This window comes from Aulonocara sp. 'chitande type north' Nkhata Bay, linkage group LG22 (genome assembly GCF_057382095.1).
Source record: "Aulonocara sp. 'chitande type north' Nkhata Bay isolate Kocher_YH1m ecotype deep benthic linkage group LG22, A_spYH_male_GT1.1, whole genome shotgun sequence".
NCBI lineage: Eukaryota > Metazoa > Chordata > Actinopteri > Cichliformes > Cichlidae > Aulonocara > Aulonocara sp. 'chitande type north' Nkhata Bay.
This window is the reverse complement of record NC_141364.1, coordinates 21,942,238-21,969,986: the sequence shown is the minus strand read 5'-3', so window position 1 is coordinate 21,969,986 and position 27,749 is coordinate 21,942,238. Positions and strand designations below refer to the sequence as shown.

Here is a 27,749-nt window from a genome sequence, read left to right as displayed (position 1 = left end):
GTGAAGTGGAAACTACATCCAGGCCAGAAACAACTACATTATGCTGGAGTTAAAAAGGAAATCACGTAATCAATTTATAGAGAAAGATGTATTCTAAACTTTTGTGTCATCAATGTAGCCACATTTGGCAGATATAACCGCTGAAAACACTGGTCACATTCTTTCTACAATAGAAATCAAATGTTCTTCAGAAAGTTCTTCCCATATCTGTTGCAGAAGTTCCCATAAATGTGTGGAACTTGTAGGTTACTTTGTTTTCACTCTTCTGTCCGTTCATCCCAAACCAGCTCGATGGGGTTTAAGTCTGGAGACTGTGCTGAACACTCCATGTTTTCAAGCTTATCATCTTTTATTTTTTCCTGAGGTAGTTCTGGCCTGGCTTGCACTTATGTTTTGTGTCATTATCTTTCTGTAGGATGAACCCCTGACCAACCTGGCGCATACCAGAGAATATTCCATTATGCTGCAGAATGCTGTTGTAGTAGTTTTGGTTCAGCGTACCTCTCACTCTGTACCACCCAAAAACCCCCAGACAATTACACTTCCTCCTCCATATTTGATAGTTGATGCCACACACTGTGGAACCATCCTTTCACCTACTCAACAGCATGCAAAGATCCTGCGTGATGAACCGAAGATTTCAAATTTTTATTCATCAGTCCATTATAGCTTCTTCCAGTCTTCAGTAGTCCATTGGCAGCGTTTCATGGCCCAGGCAAGCCTCTTTGTGTCACGGCCAGGCGGATCAGCTGCACGCTGATCAGCCCTCTCTGTTTCTCTTCCTCTTATCTCTCGCCGGGGCGGAACTCACTGTGGGTTCACGCCCTCGGCCCACGCCCTCGGGAGATGAGACACCTGGGTCTCATTAAGGGGAGCAGCATTTAAATCCACTGCAAATGTAATAACCTTCCAAATAAAGCTGAGCTCTGTGTATTGCTGAATTCTAAATTTCAGTGCTAGACTAAAAATAAATCAAATAAATGTATTGTTTTGCTGATACAAAATATCATTTTAACTCTTTTAAATTCCACTGACTGCAATCTGTCTGAGTGTATAACTGAAATCTAACAAAATTGTAAAAATCTATTTGAGTTAATCTGAAATCATACAGATTAACTGTATGATTTCAGATTAACTCAAAAAATGTAAAAATTAAACATAATTTATGGACACCGTTTGATTTCTTTGCATGTAGCTATATTAACATTTATACATTTAATAAATCATGAAATTAATACGCGCATGTTCTCGTAACAATGCAACTAACTGTTTGCTCTTCATTCAGTGAAGTGAGCATCACATGTTGCTCATATAAAACATATTCTGACAACAGCCGCACAGCTGAGGAGCCTTTTTTTCAGAAACTTGAAGGATAACTTCCCAAAGTCTGACCTGCATCGGACCATCCGCTCAGTGTCCGTGGTTACCATGGTTACTGCAGAAGCTGCTATGAATTAAACAGTTGTCCCTGAGATAACTTACCGGAGACATGAATGTTTGTTTTTCCTTTACAAAAGAATTGGATGACTTGGATAACTTATAGGAGTATCAGACTCCACGTGCCATGTCCTCGGAAATCTGGACTCGTGTGGATTTTTCAAGGACAAACTGGTAAGAGTCGCACACCACTATACTGAAATAAAGAAGCTATTACTGAAATACACGTGCTATATTATAAACTATGATATAAAACTTAAGGTTTAGTTATAAAGGACACCTTCCTACCTTTAGTCTTATTCATGAGCAGCATCAGTTGTCTTCTAACATCCAAGAGTCTGCACGATGTGTTTCATAGGTCCTAACTAGAGATGGACGGTCTGATACTGACCTAAATTACTGGATCGAATATCGGAGAGAAATAAAAAATGTAATCCGATCCATTAAATATCAAAAAAGCACCTCACAAAACTTGCGACCTGGCGTAACTCGGCTCATAACCGTAGCACGTCGGAGCATTATGCATCAAGTGATAGAGCGGCTGTGGCGTGCGGGACCTGTCACGGTCTGGTTGAGCATTTGGAGCCTCGCCACCAAACCGACATTTCATCTCCAAGAAAGTGATCCCAGAGAGAAGTAAAGCAAGTGTGTAAGTTCATCTCTGAATGTTTGTAAAGCATTCCAGCGTTAAGCTTATCAACCGATATATGGAGCGACTGCCTCTTCTCTCCCCCTCCCTCTCCTGCTGCTACTTAAATCATGAAACTGATTAATGATCAGCTGATCGGCTTTTCTGTCGCGAGTCCATCTCTCTTGTTTGTTCCTGCCAGAAAGAGGAAACAAGCGGCTGAACAACAGCAGCATGTTTAAGCTTGATAATCTGTTGTTAGAATTTATTTAATATTACTTTCTAAACCAGGATCTTTTTCTATGTAGCTGACGGCTGGTAACTGTGCAGGGGCGGATCTAGCAAAGTTTAGCCAGGGGGCCGATAGGGCATGAACAGGGAAAAGGGGGGCACAAATATATACTTTTCTTTCTTATTCTCTTTTAAAATGTCTGGCTTTTAATAAATAATTATCTGAATCTTACACCCAAAATTTTAATCTGATGTAAAAAGTATAGAAGACCATTACTGTATATAGTAGCTATTAAGTCTAATATACCCTTGTAAGCTATAGTACTTTTTCCTTTGGGAAGGTACCACCTGTGCATTCTGCAATTCTGTTGAAGAAAGATGTTGAATCTATTTAAATATTGTAGAAAAATAATTGATTTCTGTGCATTTTTTTCACACCGCATCAAATTAAAGTTGATTACGTCGATTAAGCATCATGAGGTGGGGGGTGGTTCCCTTTTTTTATTTATTTTTTGCTGGGAGTTTGTAACCCTATTAGTTAGGTTGCTTATTCTTTTAAATACCAGAATAGGGAGGATGGAGTAGGTTTAAGTTTATTAGATTCATCAGTTTTGCTGAACTATGAAATATTTTCGGTGCAGTGTATTTTTTGCATACAGGTATAACAAAATAGCATTAGTGTTTTTTTTTAACTTGAGTTTGGACCCATACAAAATGCAGCAAGATATTAAAAAAACAGTTTTATTGATTATAAAACACACTATATTGGATTCATATCGGTATCTGCCGATATCCAAATTTATAATATCAGTATCGGACATAAAAAAGTGGTATTGTGCCATCTCTAGTCCTAACATGAGGATCCCAGAACCAAAAAATAACCCAAAGGGTTAAAAAGATTTCCACATTGATGCAGATGATGTATATGATTGTGGGACTTGTATAAAAAAAATGTATATGCCATATTTGTCTGTGAAGGTTCTCAGTCATCCAGGTCATCGTAGTCAAAGGAGCTTGCAAAGAAAAGCGTCTGGACTTCTTTAAGCTGCTTGAAGACATTTCACCTCTCATCCTAGAAGCTTCTTCAGTTCTAAGGTCAAATGGCGGAAAGTCCCAGATTTAAACCCAGTGGGAGTATCCCCCCAAAGAGGGACAAAAGGACCCCCCGATGATCCTCTAATCATGGTGTGAAAATGGGTGTGGGTCCCAATCAGCCAGGGTTTCAGGTGAGCTCATTGTGAAACCTGGCACCACCTTATCATGCAATTTCCTGAGGTCAGATGGCCCAGGAAGTGAGTGGGCGTTAAGGCGTCTGGGGGAGGGAACTCAAAACTGGATTATAGATGGCAGACAGTTGGTGTCGTAAACCACCCTCTGTTCAAAGACGTTCGCTCACAGTGAACGTAAATGGCTTCTTTCACTCCTCTTTCAAACCATCTGTCCTCTCTGTCCAAAATGTGAACATTGGCATCCCATTTCACCGAAACAATAACATAGCGCACAGTGTGACGTCAAAAAAGGCGCACACATTTGACGCTGCGCTTGTCTGGAGGAACGGAGTTTTCGAAAGTCTCCACCCTGGCAGGTGGTTTCAAAAATCTCAGTTTTCAGTGACCAAAAACGCCATTTACGTGTGGACTAAAGGTGCAAAAATATGGGTTTTCAAAAATACCCGGGTACATGTGGATGTGTGGACAAAGCCTAAGGCTTTTCGTTTGAAAACGCATCCTTTTCTCTCCGTTTTGGCCTCCCATCCACACTGAGATGGCGTTTTCACAGATGGAAAACACAGCGTTTTGAAAACACATACATTTCAAAAGGGTGCTTTCCGTGGCAGTGTGGACAGCGAAAATGGAGACTTTCTAAAACAATGACGCATGATGCAGTCATGTGATCAATTAAACTAAGGCTACGTTCACACTGCAGGCAAAGCGCATCAAATCCGATTTTTTTGACCCTATGCCACCCATATCCGATCATGGTATGACAGTGTGAATGGCACAAATCCGATATTTTCAAATCCGATTTCGTATGTGGTACTGAATCCGATACATATCTGATGTTTTAGAAAGCGACTGCTGTTTGAACGGTCATGTCGCATTAAATCCGTCTTTTACGTCACTGACACAAGACAGACGCCAATTATCAGCGCCGGGGAAGCGCCCGAGAAGACATCGCGAACGCTTCCTGGCCATCCCGTGTAGATGTTAGTGAAACTGTTGGAAAGACAACGTGAACATTTTATTTGTACTGCATAATCTGCAGATTCTGACAGAAATCTACAGCTATCCTTTGAAGCACCGCTCCTCTCTAAAACAGCAATAAGGATCATTATTAGGTTATCTACATTATTATGTAAATAACAAAATAACTTAAAGCAAAATTTGGGAAACGTAAAGTCTGAAGTCTTTCTATTAAGGGCCATCAGTCAAACAATATTGTTTGCTTTGGGTCTAAACAGAGCGCGTTGTGTATGACATCTTCTTTTGCGCATGCGGGCCGCATCGAGTGTTCACACTAGAGCACGTTTGCTGTCGCATTTTATTTGTAGTGTGAACAAGCAGACAAAAAAAATTGGATTTGATCAAAAAATCGGAATTGAGCATTAAGACCTGCGGTGTGAACGTAGCCTAAGATAGCGGAGGGCATTATACAGCAGTGGTTTTGTTTGCTCTCAATTTTGACAGCCTATTAAAGATTAATATCAGTCTGTACATGCTCCAAATAGCTTTTCTTCAAATTCTTTAACTTTCACTCGCTTTTGCAACTTTGTACTTTTGTGTTACTTGCAGCAACAACTGTACCTCATTGTTATTCCATTTAAAAAACTTGGTGCTTTTCCTCAACATTTTGCTGCAACGTTTCAAAGAGCCGGAAAGTAAATAAGCGGCAGACAGAAATGAGGCAGGTCAAATCATCTTGGGTTTCACATATGAGCAGTACTGGAACGTCAGCGTTTTCGGCTGTTTCAATGTGGACGCACAACTCTGTGAAAATGACTGAAAACGCTACTGTGGACGCGGAGCGTTTTCACACACGAAAACGCCTTTCAAATCTATCCGGGCTACTATTAAAAACCAAAACAAACAAACAAACAAATAAAAAAAAACATTAAAAGTCACAAAAACCTACAAGGGCACTTAACACCACACACAGTCAAACAAAATACACAAAAAAGTATTAAACAGAAAAAAGTATACAATCCTAGTAATTTGCACCCCCACAGGTGAACTGCTGCCTGAGCCAAATGTAGTTGTTGTGATATTTGATCCCAGCGCACTCCAAAAAGGAATGTAGAATAGTTCTGTGGCGACTGAAACAAGTCAAACATCGCTGTAAACAACCATCAAAACGCACGGGCAGGGGATCACGAAAGCCCGACTACTTGGGCACAACAATTATAAACCGTCTCACAAAATAAAACTGTAGACAGGACAAGATAGCAGTTCCTTAAAGGATGGGCCCAAAACAGCGGCTGCTGCAGGCGTTTCCCTCATCCTGACACATATCTTTATATTTTGCTGGGCAAATTTGGTTACCAGGAACAGTAATTTCTTGACAAATGTGCAATCATACAGGTGTGGTGAAAAGTTTAGATTCACTCCTTATGGGTATGAGTGTTATGGGAATTTGGGTTTTTAATGATTTAGCTGAACTGTTTTTTGTTTTTTTTACCTGAATGGTATGATTGTACAGTATTGTATCTTTAATGACTTTAAAAAGTAAGAATTGGGTGCACACGTTTTTAATTTACTGAGGAGAACAAACAGCTATATGGCAGCTGTGTCACTGACAACTGACAATCTAAATGTTCTTGCTTAACAATGACTGTAAAAAAATCAACATTGATCAGAAACTTTTATTCCTCATTTATGCAAACAGATTGAAAATTGGAATTATTTCAAATATACAGTTATGTTGTTTAAAACTGTTCACTATAAATGAGTTTTTAGCTTCAGCCTAAACTGAAAATGTATACACAATCTGAAGACAAATAAAACAAAGCTCAAAATCAAGATCTTTTTTTTAATTTTTTGTTTTTTATTATTTGTTGGTAATAATTTCATGTGGTCTTTAGTGAACAGTTCCACAAGTTCTTGTTACTCTTCTGGGCTTTTAAATAAAGTGAGTAATCTTCTTTGTAACGCCAGGTAAACTTTAGCGTACACATGAAAACATCCTAGAGAAGATATTTGGTCTCTTAAATGGTGCATTTCTTATGAAACTTTTGACAATCTCTTTGTCAACATTTCGGTGGCCAATTTTCATTAACTGCATGACAGTGTTTGGATATTTCCACTTATCCTGGAGTTCATTGTACACTGCCACGCTGACCTCTTCAATGTCCTCCAAGGAGATTTTGAGCTTTTTGGACACAATTTTAGCCCAGACTTTTTGGGCAAGCCTCTGTTTAATGGCTTCATCAGCCCCTAGAGGCAATTTCCCTGCTTCATTTGTATTGCTCATTGCATGCATAACCAGATCTCTAGCAAAGCGTTCCACAAGTTCTCTGTACTCGTCTCGGTTTTTAGATAAAGTGAGTATTCTTTTGGGTAATGCCAGCAGATGTCTGGTGAATGTTGGGACAGTAATATCATCCTCAAGCTCTTCCTTCAGACTTGAAATCAAATCTTTTTCCTTGCACTTATGCACTTTACAAAGATTGGTGAAAATGGCTTTCGCCATACTGGGCAGCCTCTTTGGACATAGATCCAAATGTTTTCCCTCAATTTCAGGCCAGATTTTCTCAAGCAGACGATAACAGTTGGGAATCCTTGTGGAGTCTTTGTGTTTAGCAGAGACTTTCTTTAAGGCCCGTGAAACTACCAACTGAGTAAGTGCATAAACAAACATTTTTTCTGCAGACACATCATCAGATGCCAGACTGATGACAGAAGAAGAATCAACTTCTGACTCATGTACAGCTGGAATCACAGGCTTTTCCACGGGACAAGCTTCTATTTTGTCCCAGTGTTTTGTATCAGCTGTGGGCTTTTTCTTCATACAGCTTTTCTTTGGTTCTGCTGTGGCTTGGGATTGTGTGTCCACATGCTGAAGACTTGCACTGGCCTCTGTCTCCAGTTCCGGAGTTTCGGTTTTCTTATCATCACCACAGTTGTCTACAGATATTTCTGTAACCATGTCTTCCTTTGCTGGTGTTACCCCTGTTTTCTCATGGGAATCAGCGTCCACTGACTCAAGACACTCCTCTGTCAGTGTGGACACCGGAGCTCCCTTCTCCATGGTTGTCTCTGTTGCATCCACTAACATGGAGCAAAGTGATGTTGTGGCAGGTATGTCTGCTCCGGTGTCCACATGCTGAAGACTTGCACTGGCCCCTGTCTCCAGTTCCGGAGTTTCGGTTTTCTTATCATCACCACAGTTGTCTACAGATATTTCTGTAACCATGTCTTCCTTTGCTGGTGTTACCCCTGTTTTCTCATGGGAATCAGCGTCCACTGACTCAAGACACTCCTCTGTCTGTGTGGACACCGGAGCTCCCTTCTCCATGGTTGTCTCTGTTGCATCCACTAACATGGAGCAAAGTGATGTTGTGGCAGGTATGTCTACTCTTTGTGAACTAAATGTGTTTAAATGTTGCTCGCTGTTCTGATGCATGAATGCGCTCTGAACTAAATCGCAGGTGTTTATGGAGTTCTGGAGTTCTATTTATAGGGTCGTGTCCTGTACTGCCCTTTGATAATTGCCAAGCCCCGCCCACATCGAATGACTGTTGCCTAGCAATCGCTAGATGATAGTAGCACGGATGGGCACAGCCACTGTGACGTCATCCAGTGTTCTTTGATCAAAGAGAAGTAAGTGTTGGCTTTCTTGCTGCTCAGCAATTGATAACAAAGAACCTTGAAATGTGTTTTTAGCTAAACTTTGACACAGCTGCAGGACATTAATAATAATGAGAAGCTACTTAATATATATATATATATATATATATATATATATATATATATATATATATATATATATATATACACACACACACACACACACACACACACACACACACATATATATATATATATATATATATATATATATATATATATATATATATATATATATATATACACACACACACACATATATATATATATACACATATATATATAAGGTGTGTTGATTTCTCCCTAAGATGGCAAACTGAAACACTCAGTTGGTGACTTTTGGAGATTTATTTCCCTGGATGATTGAGAATGCATCAAGATGAAACACAAAAGGAAGTTCACAGCTTTTTGCAGCTCCCCCACCCCCTCAATCACACACCCCCACTCCCCTCCCTCCAGAATTCCCAGGTAACAACCTAATTTACATATGAATGACTAGCCAATTTAGCTTCCACTTGGCTGAAGCTAAAGCTTAGCTAAAAGCCTACCAGCCATTTGGCTGCTCTCCGGGTTTTAAAGGTAGAAAGGTAGAAGCCTGGGACTCCTAGTGTTAAGCCAGGAGGTGACTGCTGTTCGTTGCTGGATCGTTGTCTACCACGCGTTAGTGAAGTCAAGCTACAGCAAGTTTAGTTAAGAGTGTTTTCCTCTGTGCGTCGTTCTTAACCCTGTCTCCCTGTCTACAGAGCTTCCTGGATTTTTCCCCGTGTGATTCCCGTGTGGCAGTGTCGGAGTGTGAGCCTGTGGTCGTGTGAGTGGATATTCTGAAGAACGCGTGCTTTCCCTTGGACTTCCCTGGAGACCCCTTCTCCCCCCACTCAGCTGTATATAACACCTCCCCGCACATTCTTGTATATACACCTGGTGACTTGTAAATAAACCCTTCTTGTGAGCATCAGAACCGGAGTCCTGCGCTTGAGTCCTCCTCCAAACCGTAACACTTTGCCTTATTCTGATGTCTTAGCAATGGCTTTCTTGCTGCAACGCATCCTCTGATACCTGCAGCTCAAAGTCCTATCTTCACAGTTGAAACTGAGACTTGCTTACTATGACCAGTGTTGGGTAAATTACTTTAAATTAGTAACTTAGTTACATTACTAGTTACTTCTATCAAAAGTAACTCAGTTACTTCAAGTTACTTGTTACTTTCAAAGTAACTAGTTACTAGGGAAAGTAACTTTGGTTTCACTCAGAATTCTCTTGTCAATGTGTTGCTTCTGTAACTGGATACCCAGCAAGATTACCAGTCTTCTAGTTTGCTTACTTGCCACAAGTGCACTGTGGCACCTACCAATAGAAAGGAAAAAATAATGTGCATATTTCCACATAATCCCACGCCTGGACCGTTGTTGACCGCCGTCATGATTCTAGCCTACGTCACAGCGTCATCTGCGCTTTTTTACATCCAACACAAAAACCGCAGTCGTGGTGCTTTCGATTGTACTCAGAACTCTGAAATTCTGCCTTCTGAATAGGAAGATGTAGGTAACACCAGACTGCAGATGAGCTGCATACAGAGCTGGACTGGGACAAAAAAATCGGCCCGGGCATTTTGACGCCCACCATTATAGGAAAAATCATAAAGCCTTTGAATGAAAACAAACGCTGTTGTGACAGTGATGTACACAGTTCTGATGATATATATGCATATATAGATATTTTAAATGAGAATAAGAAAGAAAAGTATTTCTTCGTGCCCACCTCTCCCTGTTAATGTCCTACCTGGCCCTCCTGGCAAAACTTTGCTAGATCCGCACCTGCACAGTTACCAGCTGTCAGCTACATAAAAAAAAGGATCCTGGTGTTATTTGTCTCTCAGAAACAGTTCATAACTTCCCTTCAACTCATTCATGTTAACTAAAAGGTCAACCTGTTTCTCCATCACCTGTTCAGCTCTGATGATTCAGTAAGGACATCTCCTGGTTTCATCTTCATGTTTCCCTCTCACAGGATAACCAAACCATATCATGACCAGCAGCTTTTTTGCAGCTGTGGCTCCAGCAAACATCAGCTGATACTAGAAATTAACATTAAATAAATTCTAACAACAGCTGATCAAGCTTAAACGTGCTGCTGTTGTTTAGCGCGACATCCGCTGGTTTCCTCTTTCTGGCGCAAAGTGGGCGATAAACAAACAAGAGAGAAAAGCCGATCAGCTGATCATTGATCAGTTTCATGATTGAAGTAGAAACAGGAGAGGGAGGGGGGAGAATGAGAGAAGAAGAAGAAGCTGTGCAGCAAAGACAGAATAAATCCAGCTTTGTGTCTTTTTCATTGTAGCTGAAGTACAGGACAAACTGTTCCTTTTCACCTCAATACGAAACGCGTAGGCTAATATTTTCTCAGAATACGAGACAATTCCGTTTTTTAGGGGACGGTTGGAAACTAATAACTAACCTTATAAATAAAATAAAGTTCAACATCAACATCATAGCACCACCCAGCTGTATAGAAACTCTGTCATGCTAGCTAGCACGCAGTACGAAAAAGTCAGCATAACAAAAATAAACTCCACCTAAACTTGGTTTATATCTGATCTCCAGATAGACTGCAGGTCATTCTTACCTGAAGTTCAGTTCTCCTGACACTCGGACCGTCTCCAATGTGAAGAGGAAGCTGTAGTGATGTAACATGTTTTAATTAGTTTTCTGTGCAGTCTAAAGAGACGGGGCTACATAGAGTTTCAGTGTAACTGTTCTACAGTTTAGAAAGTGCTGATTTTGATGAGTTGGACCATTTAGAAGCACTTCTTAATTCTAAACTGTAGCTTGCTGCACATTTCTTGCAATAACACATCAGAAAAAAAAACATTGCCATACTTAATGTGCAGACAAAATGTTTATTACACTTCATTCTTACTCTGATGTATTAAGTTCCTTTGCAAGGCATGTACTTCTAGCTAACATTTCCAGCTAATTCTGGATAAGAGACAGAGACTAATAGTTAGCTTTCTTTCCCATTTTGCAAACACCAGAGCCAGCTCTAACACAAGACAGCCCCGGCTCTCCTAAGGCTCAAGTCATTCACTGTGATTCTCTACATTACTGCCAGGGGGGGATGTCTTGCTTCAAGGTATCTACTGTCCCCACCCACTGGTAAGGATTATACATAAGTTGTTTAACCCTGTAACACAAAGTGTGTAATATGAGTTTAAAAGCACGAGTTTCTGAGTGTGATATTTTACCCTAACCTTAACCTTCCCATATGGTTCAGCCTGCTTAAGATAAACAAACTGGGAGCAGTTAATTTCACAAAAATCCAGATATAGAAACAACTATTAATGAAACATGTATGCACATTTTTTTTTAATATATTTGTTTATTTTGAATACTCAAGTTTCAAAATATTAGCATTTTGATTGTTTTAGATTTGAAGTGAGAAAAAATTGTTAGCTCTATGAACAGTAGCACATTGATCTCGAGGTAAATTTTACAGATTTTACATTAATTTTGAATGTTGAAACTGCACCGTAACAGTTTTCTTTTTCTTTTTTTTGGAGCTAATATTAGTTTAGTCAAGATCTGCTGAAGAATGTTGCACATATTGCATATATTGATTTTACCATCACAAATTAACTGAACATGATTTCTTGGAGCTGTTTTTTTAAACTTGGGTCCTGTTGTCTGTTAAAAATGTCCAGTGGCTGGATTTTTTCAAAAACTGAAAGTTCATACTATTCTCTAGTCAAGTCATAGTGTTTGGTGTGGAGAAGAAAAATATAAGAACATTTGCAAATAAAAATGATAGTAATGTGAGTTTCCATCTACTGGTGTGACTGGTTGCCAGATCAGACTGCTCTGGGCATCAAGAAGTCCAAGACTGACATGCTGAGTTTGATCAAATAAACAAGTCAGGCGCCACAGCCGGGTTTCTGTGGGCAGCATGACATTTAGAATTATTGAGAAATGAAGAAGCTGTTGGAGCAACACACTTAGATAAGGAAGGAGGAGGTAAAGTTACAGTAAAAAGAAAATAGAGAAGTGAAACAAAGACAGGTTCAATTTTACAGCCAACACTGAAAATAATGTGAAACCGAGTGTCCTTGTGGTAGTAACTGGATAAGACGGGGTCTCGTTCCACTCATTTATGTGTTAGCAGTAGTTTGTGAGCACCTGGACAGACACAAATGAAGTGAATCAGGCTTTAATGAAATTCAACAGCTTATAACACACAGAGAAGCCCCATGAAAGTATATATTTACATATATTTATATATCTAGTTCCATTCAAAGTTTCGGTTCAGCTTTTATTTTATTTCTCAAGTTCCTGGAAATTCCTGCATCCCCTGTGTTTCTGTATCTCTGTTTGTCTTTCCTTGTATCATGTTTGTCTGTTTGTCTTTTCCTCGGTGGAAGTTAATTCCTGTTTTATTTTGAAGGTCTCTTGTCTTGTGTACCTTGTTTTGAGTTTAGTTTGCTATCCTTGATTTTTTCCCTCTGTATTTCCCCGCTGTTTTCCCCTAGTCTTATTCTTCTTTGTATATATTGTTTGCGTCTCCCCTTGGCCTTTGTCATGTCCCCTCTTAATGATGTGTGCTCGTCTTGTCCACGTTTCCTCATTCCATAGTTCCTGTTTCATAGATGTGTGTTTTCCCTGGTTTGAACTTACCTCTTTGATTACTTTTGACCTTTTTTAACATCCATTTTTTTAAAATCCTTTTTTATGTTCCCCACCTGCATCCTGAATTTTGCATTTGGGTCTGCCACACAGCAAGCTTTGTGAATTACCTTATGTTATCTTATCATTATGTTACCTTATATGCAGTTAAATCTTTTCAGAAAGTGTTTCCATGAACTTAATCAGACAAGAAGAGATAAGCTGACTAGAAACTTTTCAGCTGCTGACAATTCAGTCAACCATAGATTGCAGTTAAGACAGAAAGTTCAAACAAACAAAGAAACCTGTTGGTCTTGCCATCTTAAATGATCTCCAAATTGCTCATCCCAATCTGTTTGCTTGCCCCATGCTATGTTAATGCTCCATTTAGGAATGAGCCCTCTACTAAGGACACATTATGCTGTAAACATAACTGAACAAAATTACAGTGAATCTAATAAATCAGCCCACGGTGTGACCAATACTGATATTTGAGTCAGTATAAGATTGTATTTAAACCAAATATCAGGTTGGTGCATTTCTGCCTTGGCATGAAAACCATTCATTCAGTGTATTTTAGTCTTCCATCCCACTGCTGGTGATTAATGTGATACCAGCTCATAGGAATGTAAAATCCTAAATACTGGGACATTTGTCGATTCTGCCAGCTGCAGGGATGGATACTGTTTGCCGATTTTTATACTAGTTCTAGTTCTTCATTAAGGCCTACCTTTTACCTTCTTGCTGCTTGATCAGGTAAAAGGTAGGCCTGCACAGACTTTAACTGCCAATACAACTGTTTGATTACCATGATTTTCAAAGCTCCTAAACACATATTTTATCTACAACAGCTGCTTCATGATGTTCCAGATGTTTTCAGTGATAGGGTGAATGAAACAGAATGAATGAAACAGCTTTTATTTGTCACTAGCAGGTTGCCCTGCAGCGAGATGGAAACCCCCCCCCACCCCGACCTGAAAGGTCTGGACTAGGGATGGGTACCGGTGTCCGGTGCCATGATGGCACCGGTTCTGACATAAACGGTAGTAACCAGACCGAAAAGCAGCGCACATTTCGGTGCTTTATTTCGGTGCTTTTTTTTCCTGAGCTGTGATACACTTCTAGCCAATCGTTTTACGTTTCCGAGGATAGTAGGCGGGGCCAGGTACGTACGTTCTTTTAGAGCAGAGCTACAGATTAAAAATGCCCAAGGCGAAGCGGTCAAAAGTCTGGCTGTACTTCACAGCAAAATATGCAAACTCAGCAGCCTGCAACAAGTGCTTTAAGCTGATACTGTGATACTGTCAAAGGAGGTAACACCTCGAATCCGATGAAACACCTGGCGACGCATAGCGGGGTTTTTTTAAAGCCAAGAAATGCGCCGTATTTGATAGCTTGCTGCGAGACCTCACACCGAGCGCATCTACTGCGGGTGGGTTGCCAGTTATCGGACCCAGAGTTAGCAACATCCCCCAGAAACACGAAGAGGAGAGTCCTGGTCCCTAGCCCTGTCAGTGTAGCAGAAATGATGACGGATGATGATGGCAGCAGCAGCCGTTCTTCTCTGCGTGAGTAGCTTAATGTTGTTCGTGTGTAATTTACGTTGAGTAGGCTAACCATGTTATTACATTAATGCAGGTAAGGTGAACTAGCAAACATCATCATAGCTACATGCGGCTGTCTTCTTGTTTGATGGCAGATACTCCCTTCACCCTGGCCAAAAAGGCTAAAATGACCAAAGAAAAAGAGGGAAACAGCTAAACATGAGAGGTTTTTGGATAAAGTTTGTGTTTTTTCCATTGTTTAAGCACTGCTTCCAGCCAAGAGTGATACCATATATGCCCCATAGCTGCAGAAAAGGCTAACATTGTTATCTTTTTACAAAAACCAGCTGAACATGAGAGGTTTGTGGACCAATTTTGTGTTCTCCATTCTTTAAGCACCGGTTTGAGCACCGTTTGAGCACCGGCACCGTTTCAAAAGTACCGATTTGGCACCGGTATCGGATAAAACCTAAACGATACCCATCCCTAGTCTGGACTGACTTTATAGTACCATATCACCCCATTAGAGCTCTTCATTCTTGGACTGCAGGCTTACTTGTTGTTCCTAGAGTATTTAAAAGAATGGGAGGCAGAGCCATCAGCTTTCTGGCCCCTCTTCTTTGGAACCAGCTTCCAAATTGGATTTGGGAGACAGATACTATCTCTACTTTTAAGATTAAAACTTTCCTTTTTGTTATAAAGCATATAGTTAGGGCTGGACCAGGGGACCCTGGATCCTCCCTTAGTTATGCTTCAATAGGCATAGGCTGCTGGGGGATTCCCATGATGCATTGAGTGTTTCTTCTTCAGTCATCTTTTTTATTGATTGACTGGAGGAGAGCAGTCTGAGAACAGGAAACAACAGCCATCTGGTCATGCAGCCATACTCCGGCGCTGGACACAGACCCGCCTGGCTGCATCGAGTGGAAGTAGTCATTTATATTGTATATTGTATATTTCTGTCTGAGTACATATGTATGTGTGTGTATCTTGTGTCCAACTCAAGAGAGAGAGCCCTTTCACCTAGATTTAAGCGAAAGTCAACAAGCCAACGCAGGTAACCTTGAAGAAGTAGGAGGAAAGAGTAGAGAGTCATACACTGTCTTGTTATCTGGGAGAATTTGCTGTTCCAGCTTTGGCCCGGGAAATTTTAGCTGGTGAGGGAAGGCCACGTGAAGATAGTGGTTGTTTTGGTTTGGTTTAGGGTGAAAAACTGCATTCCGATTCTGCAGTTGATCTAATGTCCATCACTGGTCCCGAGATCTATCAATTTCCCGTTGTAGAGTCGCTAGCTTCTCCATGATTTTCACTATGTGTTAAAATATGGAGGACCACAAGAGCCACGCTCATCGAAATAAAGAATTCTGTGCTGAAATAATGAAATGTAGAATAAATTCTCCATTTGTAAATTCATTTTTGAATTCCAATTTAATAAACTGATTTTTAAAATGCTTTTTAAAAACTTCATTTCAAAAAACATTTTTGAATTCCAATTTAATAAACTTCATACAAAAACCTTTTTCCAATTGCCGTTCAGCCTCGGGATTTACACTCGGCTCGACACGGATATGTGAAGAATGAAGGGACCCTGCAGCGAAACAGAGAGCACAACCTCTGACTGAGTGCCTGTTTACGCAGTCTGACCACCTGTGAAGGTAACGTGCTAACATGGCTAACGCTAGCATCACTGCACGTAGCCCCGTTCAACACGAGGATATCAGATCGTCCTTATTTTAAGGTCATCTTAGCATATGAAAAATTTACGTCGCAGCTGTACGAGCTAGCTACATGTTTTGTAAGCTGCTGTGCTCTTCACAAATAAAGCTGGAAGCAGTTCAGACTATTAGAACCAGCGCTGAGCCCTGTTACATTTATACAGTGTTAGAGCAATGGCTGCAACCTACAGCCTTTAAACTAGCGATTAAAATGCTGACAGTAAACTCGTCAGTCCAGATGTTACCACATTACTTTGTGATATTTAGAGTTAAAACAACTGAGACAGGCTGATTAAAATAACAGCTGTCAGTTGGAGATCACACTACTGATTTTGATTCATTTAATATGTGAGTGCACAGATTCATTCTCAACTGCACATAAATGATGATCAAAGGTTGTATATGTGATGAATTCATCAAATCCCAGCCTCTAACACAGTGCGCTGAATCTAAGCTTTGAATGTCCAGTATATTCTAATCAGTACAATTTAAGCATTCACTGAACCTACAGTATCTACACCTGTGTGGCAAATGTGTGGTAAAGATACAGATAATGAAATTTAATTATTAATATAAAAATGAAAGCTGAAATTGATTCAGTTTAGTACTTTTCTCTGTATGTTCTGTGATTTTTTATTTTTATTTTTATTTTTAAAGGCCTTAAATTCTGTGATATATACTGTAACTCAGCGGTCCACAACCTTTTTTGCGCCACGGACCGGTTTATGCCCGACAATATTTTCACAGACCGGCCTTTTAGGTGTCGCGGATAAATACAACAAAATAAAACTAGTACCGGTACCGAAAAAAAGATTTATTCATAACACACCTGAAAAGACCCAGGAAAACCGAGTTAACGATAAAAACGATAACAAAATGACGCTGAAAACCGATTAAAAACCCTGAAAAACATACATTTCACACCTGAGCCTCAACTCTCACGGCCCGGTACCAAACGACTCACGGACCGGTACCGGTCCGAGGCCCGGGGGTTGGGGACCGCTGCTTTCACAGAGGTCTTAAAGTAGTTAAATCACTGCTGATAGTCTGGTTGTTTATATTTTCACATGTTTTTGTGTCTGTAGGTCTGTTTGATGACTCCTCTGGGAGATGAGGACACACCCACATCTGTTCCATACTGCAGCCATTGATGGTGTTGCGGCTCTGAGTCAGCTTTGGGGCATCAGACACACACACTGGAAAACCAGCACCTGGAATGCTTCAAGACTGCCTATATCTGTCTACCATGCTGCAGTTGAGTCTAACACACTGCTTACCAGTGTGGTATACAGGCTGCTCTGTAGAAGACAAAACAGGTTTTTGCAAGGAGCGGTGAGAACACCGGAAAAAAAAATCGCTGGCTGCCAGCTGCCATCCATGGAGGAAATCACCAACTCTCACTACCTCAAAAGAGCATAACGGTTTTAGGGACTGCCCTCAGCCTGTCCACCATCTGTTTGAACTGTTACCTTCTGGGAGATACAGATCAGCCAAAACACACACCTGTAGATTCACAGACTTCTTCTTTTTAAGAGCCATTTCTGTCCCCGAATACTTAAATGCATCAATTAATGTCTGTACTGATAACTAACTTGTGCTGCTACTCTCTCCTTTTAAGTATAATAACTCATTTATAGTATTTGTTTTTCAGCATTTTTATGTTTGATGTTTTATTTTAAACCCCACTTTAGAGTTCCACTCCTAATGTTTTATTGTTTGGTCTGACAATAAAGCTATTACATTCTATTTTCTTATCTGCGATCAATTTAAATGATTTTTAGTTTTAACCTGTTTTTTTTCTGCTCTTATTACTATTACTTTAATTACTACTTATTACTTACTATATTATTTTTCCACCCACGATGAACATTTGACTCATTTTTAGCTCAGATGAATGGAAAACACGCATTCAATTGCTACTCTTCCTACAGTGTGGATGAGAATTTAAGCAAAGTTCAACACATTGATCACCTAATGCAGCGGTCCCCAACCTTTTTTGCGCCACAGATGGGTTTATGTCCGACAATAATTTCATGGACCGGCCTTTAAGGTGTCGCGGATAAATACAACAAAATAAAACCAGGACCATTACCAAAAAAAAGACTTATTCATAACACATGGGAAAAGACCCAGTGAAAGGTGAGTTAACGATAAAAACGATAAATAACAATAAAAACCCTGGAAACCATAAATTTCACACCCGAGCATCAACTCTTGTGGCCCAGTACCAAACGACTCATGGACCGGTACCGGTCTGTGGCCTGGGGGTTGGGGACCGCTGACCGAATGTGTCTTCACCCAAACTGTGATCAAGAGCAGTGTCATATTTGTCATTTCACAGGTGACAACCTGTGAATTGTGACACACTGTGAACTGGATGACTATTTGAGTATGTGACCAAAGGAACAATGGGAACTGTGCCTGCTGCCTCAAAAGAACATGAGCCAGTAATACACATTTGAAGAAAAGACATTATTCCCAATGTCTTTGTTCCTGGACCTCAACAGAGAATAACTTAAACAGCTCTAAATTTTCTACATGTTATCACACTTCAATTACACTTTCATTATTATCGGTTATTTCATTATGATAAACTACACTCCCAGAGTTACTTGCAACAATTTCTGCACATTTTTACACTGTTGGATTCATTTTCTTTGCAGGGCACTATCTCTTGCCAGTGGCACAAACGTTGGGCAACAAGCCCTCTAACCAGCAACTACTAGTGCATATCTTTCACAGGTTTACCAATGTCCTTTTTATACATTATTGGTCACCAGTTTTGAACACAGGACTAAAGTCCACAGTTTTTTCCAGTGTGTCTGCTACTCACTAAGACCTTCAGTGTGCTAGCCCACTACAAGTAAGTCCCAGTGCTTCATACCCGACTTTTTCCATTGCTTGAGTTACTTTCAGTATTCAAGTAGTCAAACTGAACAGTTTTTAATGTTACTCAATAAAGTATTGAATAACATTTCTCTTTTATTTTTGTTTCAGCCCTGTCATATACAGGGAGTGCAGAATTATTAGGCAAGTTGTATTTCTGAGGAATAATTTTATTATTGAACAACAACCATGTTCTCAATGAACCCAAAAAACTCATTAATATCAAAGCTGAATGTTTTTGGAAGTAGTTTTTAGTTTGTTTTTAGTTTTAGCTATTTTAGGGGGATATCTGTGTGTGCAGGTGACTATTACTGTGCATAATTATTAGGCAACTTAACAAAAAACAAATATATACCCATTTCAATTATTTATTTTTACCAGTGAAACCAATATAACATCTCCACATTCACAAATATACATTTCTGACATTCAAAAACAAAACAAAAACAAATCAGCGACCAATATAGCCACCTTTCTTTGCAAGGACACTCAAAAGCCTGCCATCCATGGATTCTGTCAGTGTTTTGATCTGTTCACCATCAACATTGCGTGCAGCAGCAACCACAGCCTCCCAGACACTGTTCAGAGAGGTGTACTGTTTTCCCTCCTTGTAAATCTCACATTTGATGATGGACCACAGGTTCTCAATGGGGTTCAGATCAGGTGAACAAGGTGGCCATGTCATTAGTTTTTCTTCTTTTATACCCTTTCTTGCCAGCCACGCTGTGGAGTACTTGGACGCGTGTGATGGAGCATTGTCCTGCATGAAAATAATGCTTTTCTTGAAGGATGCAGACTTCTTCCTGTACCACTGCTTGAAGAAGGTGTCTTCCAGAAACTGGCAGTAGGACTGGGAGTTGAGCTTGACTCCATCCTCAACCCGAAAAGGCCCCACAAGCTCATCTTTGATGATACCAGCCCAAACCAGTACTCCACCTCCACCTTGCTGCCGTCTGAGTCGGACTGGAGCTCTCTGCCCTTTACCAATCCAGCCACGGGCCCATCCATCTGGCCCATCAAGACTCACTCTCATTTCATCAGTCCATAAAACCTTAGAAAAACCAGTCTTGAGATATTTCTTGGCCCAGTCTTGACGTTTCAGCTTGTGTGTCTTGTTCAGTGGTGGTCGTCTTTCAGCCTTTCTTACCTTGGCCATGTCTCTGAGTATTGCACACCTTGTGCTTTTGGGCACTCCAGTGATGTTGCAGCTCTGAAATATGGCCAAACTGGTGGCAAGTGGCATCTTGGCAGCTGCACGCTTGACTTTTCTCAGTTCATGGGCAGTTATTTTGCGCCTTGGTTTTTCCACACGCTTCTTGTGACCCTGTTGACTATTTTGAATGAAACGCTTGATTGTTCGATGATCACGCTTCAGAAGCTTTGCAATTTTGAGACTGCTGCATCCCTCTGCAAGATATCTCACTATTTTTGACTTTTCTGAGCCTGTCAAGTCCTTCTTTTGACCCATTTTGCCAAAGGAAAGGACGTTGCCTAATAATTATGCACACCTGATATAGGGTGTTGATGTCATTAGACCACACCCCTTCTCATTACAGAGATGCACATCACCTAATATGCTTAATTGGTAGTAGGCTTTCGAGCCTATACAGCTTGGAGTAAGACAACATGCATGAAGAGGATGATGTGGACAAAATACTCATTTGCCTAATAATTCTGCACTCCCTGTAGAGGGCATTCACAGCTGTAGCACTTTAAACCACAGAAGCCAACTTCTCAGTTTCATTTTACCAAAAAGAAATGTATTTGACCAGATGTTTAAGTTGCCCTGTCTCTCACGCTGTAGGCCGAGTCCGTCTTTCTTTCTTTATCTGATTAAAAGTCATTTTTACCAAAGCATGTAGCCCCCAGCACAGCATCACTACTACAGGCAAAATAAAAATGTAATATCCTGCAGTGTGACATTGAGTAAATCACTGTAAACGCAGGTTGTTTGTTAAAATGTTTTTTTTTTAGCCAAGTGGGTGTTTGTCAGCATCCTTGTGTGAAGTGCAGGGCAGTCATGTCAGATTTCTTGACAACAGCTTTTGTGTAGAATTTGTTAAATTTTGTTTATTTAAAGCTTGTTTATTTATTAGGTTTAGTTTTTGTATTGTAAATTATGTATTGGCAGCTCCTTTCTTAAAATCAGCTGAGGACAGGGTAAATCTGGTGGACCAGAGGTCACTTGCTTTGTCATATGATCATGACTAAAACCACACCTGACAAGTTAATTGCAAAATAAAAGAATGACACAGATTTCACAATAGCTGATTGCACGAGTAACTAAACATGTGCCTTTAAATTGCTGAACTGTTCTGGCTGCCCCAAGCGGTAACTTTTATATATGTTTTTTAGCATGACCAAATTATTGGACAATTCAGGACAGAGATAGGAAGATATGTAGAGAATTTCCTTAAGAGAGCAATGCCCTTTGCCATCTTGGAAACAATATGCTCAACAGGATCAGACTGAAATAAAGAATTATGCATCTACGTGCATCTTGTAGAGAATCCCTCACCTTACACTGCTGCTTTGAAAGCTTTCAAAGTACAGACAGCAACATGTATTTTCAATCTTTATGGGTAAATAATAAACATAATCTTGTGTTTTGTCAACTTGAACTTACAGTGGAGGGCCAGAAAAGTTCTCGTAGCATTAAATTGTCAGATTGGTGTGATTTGGACTGTAAGGCAGGGTTAGGAGAGGTGTGTTCACATTTTGTTGACATACTCTGCACCATTCCAGCAGGTGTAAATAAATGTTGATTTCTGCACAGCAACTATCTGGCATTTTGGCTAAGTTAAACTTGAAGATGTTCATAGACTTGAGACACATTGGCGTGTCCCAGGAGCTTTAGCGTAATGTGGAAACTATGGATACATGGGTTCTGTGCCGCGGTGTTAGCCAGAACATTCCTGTTGGCCAGTACAATACATTTAATTTTGGCAATGTTCAAAGCCAGTTTAGTACATTTTTGACCTTGTGACCTGACTGCTGGTTGCTGTTGCAGCTGATTATAGAAATTCCATTATTGTGAAATGGTTTTCAGAGACATGTGCTCTTTGTTCTCCCTGTGGTCACATTTCAACTTTTTCCTGATGCCAAGAACAAAAAGAGAAGCAGTGAGAAAAAGAAGAAATTCACTGTGAAATGTTCCTTATAATTTCCCATTTCAAGTTACAGTTCACAAAGCAGTTTTCTTGGATAAAGCGATCTTGTATATTAATTGAAAGTCAAATCAATTGCTAAAATGCAGAATATTTTATCATTTTCTTTGCAAGGCACCATCTCTTGCTAGTGCCACAAAAGTTGGGCACCAGCAATTACCAGTACATATCTTTTTGTCCTTTTTATACATTATTAGTGTCATGAATCGCTGTGTGGCAGGCAAGCAGGAGTGGTGGACCCAAAATGCAGAACTCAGACACGGAAGTGAAACTTAAGGCGCAGCTTTATTGCTGGGAAAAACCTCGTACAACTAAACTCACCAAAAGAAAACCAAAAGTCAGAACAGAGGAACCAAGGACTGAAACACTGGAAAGAAACACTAAACTGGAGCAGGAGACCAAACACTAGGAACATAGAAGCAGAACACACAGCTAGTTGAGGGTACGACGCGACACTGACACAGAGAAACACAGGGCTTAAATACACAGACGGCAGTAATCAAGGGATGAGAGACAGGAGGGGAACACACCTGGGAGAAATCACAGCTGACGAGACAGGGGAAACGTAAACTGAGCACACTCACATATGACACAAACCTTCACAATAAAACAGGAAACTCAGACACATGGAACCAGACAAGACATTGAACTAAACAGACAGATTCACAAACAGATGGGGTGACACCATAGACAGAGACAGACTCAAAGGCAGACCAAATATAACACACAGAACTCAAACAATAATAATCATCATCATCATAAACTAGAAAATGATAACTAAAAGCGCTGGGTCACCGACCCAGGACCATGACAATTAGTCACCAAGTTGGAGTTCTGAACACAGGACTGAAGTCCACAATTTAGCGATCTTGTACATTATTTGAAAGTCAAATTAATTGCTAAAATGCAGAATATCTAGCCCTTCCGAGGGATAGATTTTTTTAATATCATTTATATTAATAAATAACCAATTTGAATGATTATTTCAGTTTGTTTTTATGTGTAAACTTTGATTGTTGTGGATGTGTGCTGTGGTTTTCAGTCTATATAAACATCTAGTGATAGTTGTAAACACAAGCGTTTGTAAACCTGTAAGCATAGAACAAAAGGAAAAAAAACAATACTCACAAGACCTGTAGTTTTCTGCTCTTTTCTCTGCAGTAACAAAATTAAGCAATAAACCATCTGCTGCCTATCAACTAACGGCTCTTCACCTACATTTCGTCATTTAGTCATATGTGAGCTGGATGAGCACCAATTTTGATGTAACTAAAAAAAATTTGTCGTAGTGCCTCATAATTCTAGTAACGCCTTTATATACAATAATATTTTGCTGAAAGTAGAGATACATTTATTTTTAATTTTATGACTTTTTTTCCCCAAGTGTGGAGCCGAAACAATGGGAACTGCTAATGTCGCAACAAAACACACACCAGTGTGACATTATTTCCCACACTGCTCATTTCACTCTGGGCGGCTCCAGTGAGGTATTTTTATATTTAAATGAAAACATTATGGAGAGTCGGAGATAAACATTTTGCATCTTTAGCATGAGTTTGGACCTTTAATGCGTAGTCTTGGGTGCTTCAATCTGTTCTCAAAATGTTCTCATGTGGTAGTCCATTCAATAATTGGCTGCACCATTTTCATTGGAGGGCACTATCCTTAGCTATCTTTTGGAGCAACAACAGGCTACCAATACATATCGTTCTCTTTTTTCAACACAGTAGATTAATGGTCACCATGGACTGAAGTTCACACTTTTTTAGTTTTGTTTTTTCCTCCCCAGTGTCCTGCACTCACCACCATGCTAGCCCTCTACAAGTTAGCCACTGTGCTAATTACCTAAGGTCTTCCATTGATATACATGAGGCTGTTGGGCTGTGCGATGACTTTGTCATGAACTGCTATCAAAACACTTGGTATAGTTAAGGCATACTTGAAACTCATCCCTTGCTGTAATTGTTGTAGATATGTGATTTGATTTGAGATTTTCTGTAATCAAGACCAGTGTTGCAAGTTTAGCTAGCAATGGCAAGAAGTGGAGAAGAAGTCAGCTCCCGCAGATGGTTATCTTCAGGGTTCTAAGCATGTTCAAGACAGCAGCATTCACATAGCCACGTTGTGCAAGAAGATACAATAATTGTGACAAAGGTGGTGTGTCTTCTTGTTGTTGTCGTACCATCTATTGTTTAACATAACAGATGTCAAACCGACTTGAACATAAATGGAGGGAAAATAACAAAGACAATCCTGTTGGTGCATCCACCACTGGTGCTTATTGCACACAATGGCACAAAATAGGCAGAAATGTATAATTTATATGTTATTTAAAGTACTACATTCAGCCCTTAAAGCAGGCCAAAATGATCCAAAACAACACTTTTTGGACCAGATGTTTGCAAGCTGCTTCTAGCTAGCACTACAGAAGAGAAGCGAGCATAATGGGAGCAGTGCTTTATAAAATCCAGCATTTCTGACAGGTCAACAAATATTTGCAAACACACAAACTGTTTGTGTGCACTTTCTCACAAAAGTGTGTCTGCTTGCTAAAGGTACGGGTTACACATTTGAGGGAGGGAAAAAAAGTTAATAACTTCAGAGATAGAGAACGATGTGAGAAAGACAGGACAGGAGGGGAAGAACAGGTTATGTACGAACGTAAGGACTGCTCAGCAACTGTGATAAATAGTACTCAGTAGTTCAATCTCTGCTCCTACATATTGAAGAATGTCTGTACTTTTGCCAGCTCTGTTGTACTTTGATCGATAGGTGAGGCTTACAGACCCACTCCTTCTTTATTGTGCATATACAATCATGTCATATGAGGACGTGTGGTGACTGTATATTAAGCTGAGTAATTACAGCAGTTAAGTAGTGGATTTGAACTTCTGCAGTTCCAGAAATTTTCAAAACCTGTCTGTCTTAATATGAGAGTCACGAGATAGAGGGGTGTTACGTGAAGTTAATCTTTCATTCTTACTCAGTGGGAGTGTCTGACCTGTACTATATAGAGCTGTGTGTGATACAGCAGAGGGGAAAGTGTGAAAGGCATCACAGGAAGCTGCTGAATTTCTTCACTGCCTAAAGGTAAGTGATTAAAAGAAGTGAACTTATTTGTAAAGTGTTTTATGGTTTAGTTGTTGCTACTAAAATTGGACTTCAGTGTGTCACATTAAAGTTACAAACTCTGACCTTTTTAGTTCAGAAAGAAAAAAATCTGCAAAGTCATGTTGATTCTGTCTTCCAGATGTTGAGGATCAGTCTGTGTTTGTCATTCGGTGTGTTTCTGTGGGGATTTGCTTCATGCTCTATGTGTCCTGATGGGAGTACTTGTTCAGACACTGCCACCTGCTGCAAGACTAATATCGGATATGCCTGCTGCCCATATCCAAATGTAAGTCAGAAACTTTCTGCCAGTGCAGTAACTTGATTGTTGGTTGTTAAAAAGCTCTGCTCGTCTTACTTACTTTGCAGGCCATGTGCTGTAGCGACCTGCTCCACTGCTGCCCGTCAGGATATCGCTGTAACCTGGTTACCATGAATTGTGAGAAATTAGACCAGCCGTGGCTGACCATACCCATGGTGAAGAAGGAAGTTGCAGAGAAACCAGCCCCCCCTGAACTGCCTGGAACTCCACTCCAGGAGCTTAAAGAGAGCCACGTCCCAGATCAAATAAAGACTTCAGTGGTCTACTGTGACAGTTACACCTACTGTCCTGATGGCACTACTTGCTGCAGACACCCACAAGGAGGCTGGACCTGTTGTCCCTACTCTCCTGTGAGTCAGCCTAAACACTCTTGTGCAATAAGACACATGATTTTAATAAAATTCCCTTTATCTTCCACTGACATGAAGCAAGTTTGCAGCTATGATAATTATTCTTTTGAGAGACTAAAAGTGTTTCTTGCAGGGCAAATGTTGTCTGGATGGCTACCACTGCTGTCCAATTGGATTTGACTGTGACCGAACCTACCAGCACTGTGTGAGGGAAAAACTCACATATCCTTTCCTCCGCAAGCCAGCACTACCTTCAGGACCTGCGTCCTTCATCCCAACTTCAGAGGACAAAGAAAACTAGAAGAAGGTAGGAAACACCACATTCTAACCACCTTCACATGTGGAGAACATCCTGGGATAATTTCACTGCATGGTTCACTGTTCAGATCAATTTTAAAGGCTACAGACCTTTTTTTGTTTACTGGTGTTTTATCAAGTCATGTGATACCAATGCATACCTGAGCACCAACCAGGATTTAAGCTAAATGTCGTGATAGTCGTGGGCTTGGTCACTGATGTTGACATACTGTCACATGATGAACCCTGTGGTGATGATATCACAGAGAGTTATTACTGACTCATTGGCTTTCTTCAGCTCTGAGTATTTTTTCTTCATAGTTTTGCAGCCTTGAAAGATTTTAATAAATCCGAAGTACACTGGCTTCAAACATGCAAAGAGCATGTAGCAGCTAAATAACCACAAATCTCCCACAGAGAAATTAATATTTTGTGTTGATTCCAGTTCAGTGTCAGCAGTAGAGCTTATTTCTGCTGCCCCTTAGTGATCAAATGAGGCAGAGAGTTACAAGCTGGCTCGATCGTAGAGCAGCAAATATTGCTTTTTGCAGCCCGCCAGGTTTAAGTTTCTCCTTCTCTAAACATCCCACACTGTGATCTGAAGGGGCAACTTAAATAGATGCTGTTTTAGAGTACACAAAACATTCTGACCAAAATATTTTGTTCTAACTGAACAATTTGTAATCATTTCAGGGACACAGGAAGCAGATTTTCAGCTGCTGTGACTATAGATGTACCTGCAACCCCTCTTGCGTTATGGTAACACATGCTGAGATGGCTTTAAAGTCCTCTGTGATAGATTTTTTTGGTTATTTTTGTTAAAAATTGCCCTAAAATTCTTTTTGCCATGCTGAAGAATAGTACACAGGTGTAAAAAATTGTGAAAATTAAATCTTATACTTTCAAATGAACATTTAATTTCTTTTTGTTTTAATTTGTCAGAAGGTTCAATAAATCCTCCACTTTCAGAAAATTTTAATTTTCTGGCAATTATTTCATGGATGAAGCTTTACAGGCTTAAGCTAATGTTACTGCATATTTTATAATGGAGAGTCACCAATTATTGCTTGAGTAATGGAAATGTGGTTTTTATCTATTCCATTGTCTTATATTGCCCCTGTGACTGAGTGTCAGTGAGTATAGACCAGCATGTTGAATTTAAGGTAGTAAGGTGAAAGGCTTCTGATTTGTTTTATGGTTTCTTCCTTCCTTTGTGTACTTTTCACACTTGACCAATAAAAATAACATCTTCTTCCAAACTGGGTCATGGAGTCATTCATTTATCTTCTTTTCACATCGCAGTCTGAGTGCCCATGAACACCACAGCCTGCTCTACACCAGTCCAACATAATGAATTACAACTTTATCGCAATACTTCATTAAGATAAGACTTTGAAGTTGATGAACAAACTGAAAAAAACAAACAAAACAAACCCTTGTTGGTCTTGCCAGCCTAAAAAGCTTCCAAACTGCAGATCCATTACTGCTAACTTATTCCATGTTTTGGTCACTCTTTTGGAAACGGGCTGTTTGCTGCTGACACCTAGTGTTGAAAACACAGAACAACAT

The 27,749-nt window shown here is 40.1% G+C and overlaps 1 protein-coding gene and 1 long non-coding RNA gene across 2 annotated transcripts; both read left to right on the top strand.

The window, feature by feature from the left end:
* Window positions 1-1,400: 1,400 nt before the first annotated feature.
* LOC147304168 (uncharacterized) lies at window positions 1,401-17,746 on the top strand. Its single transcript, XR_015127013.1, has 4 exons — window positions 1,401-1,611; window positions 11,171-11,291; window positions 15,873-15,990; window positions 17,136-17,746. It is a non-coding gene; the product is annotated as an uncharacterized LOC147304168 (long non-coding RNA).
* Window positions 17,747-25,011: 7,265 nt separating this feature from the next.
* Window positions 25,012-27,439, top strand: LOC147304167 (progranulin-like). The gene is made up of 5 exons (XM_086281301.1): window positions 25,012-25,193; window positions 25,354-25,500; window positions 25,581-25,883; window positions 26,017-26,190; window positions 26,874-27,439. The coding sequence occupies exons 2-4, from the start codon at window positions 25,354-25,356 to the stop codon at window positions 26,182-26,184; spliced, it is 618 nt and encodes a 205-aa protein (XP_086137427.1). The 5' UTR covers window positions 25,012-25,193; the 3' UTR covers window positions 26,185-26,190; window positions 26,874-27,439.
* The last annotated feature ends 310 nt before the right edge of the window (window positions 27,440-27,749 follow it).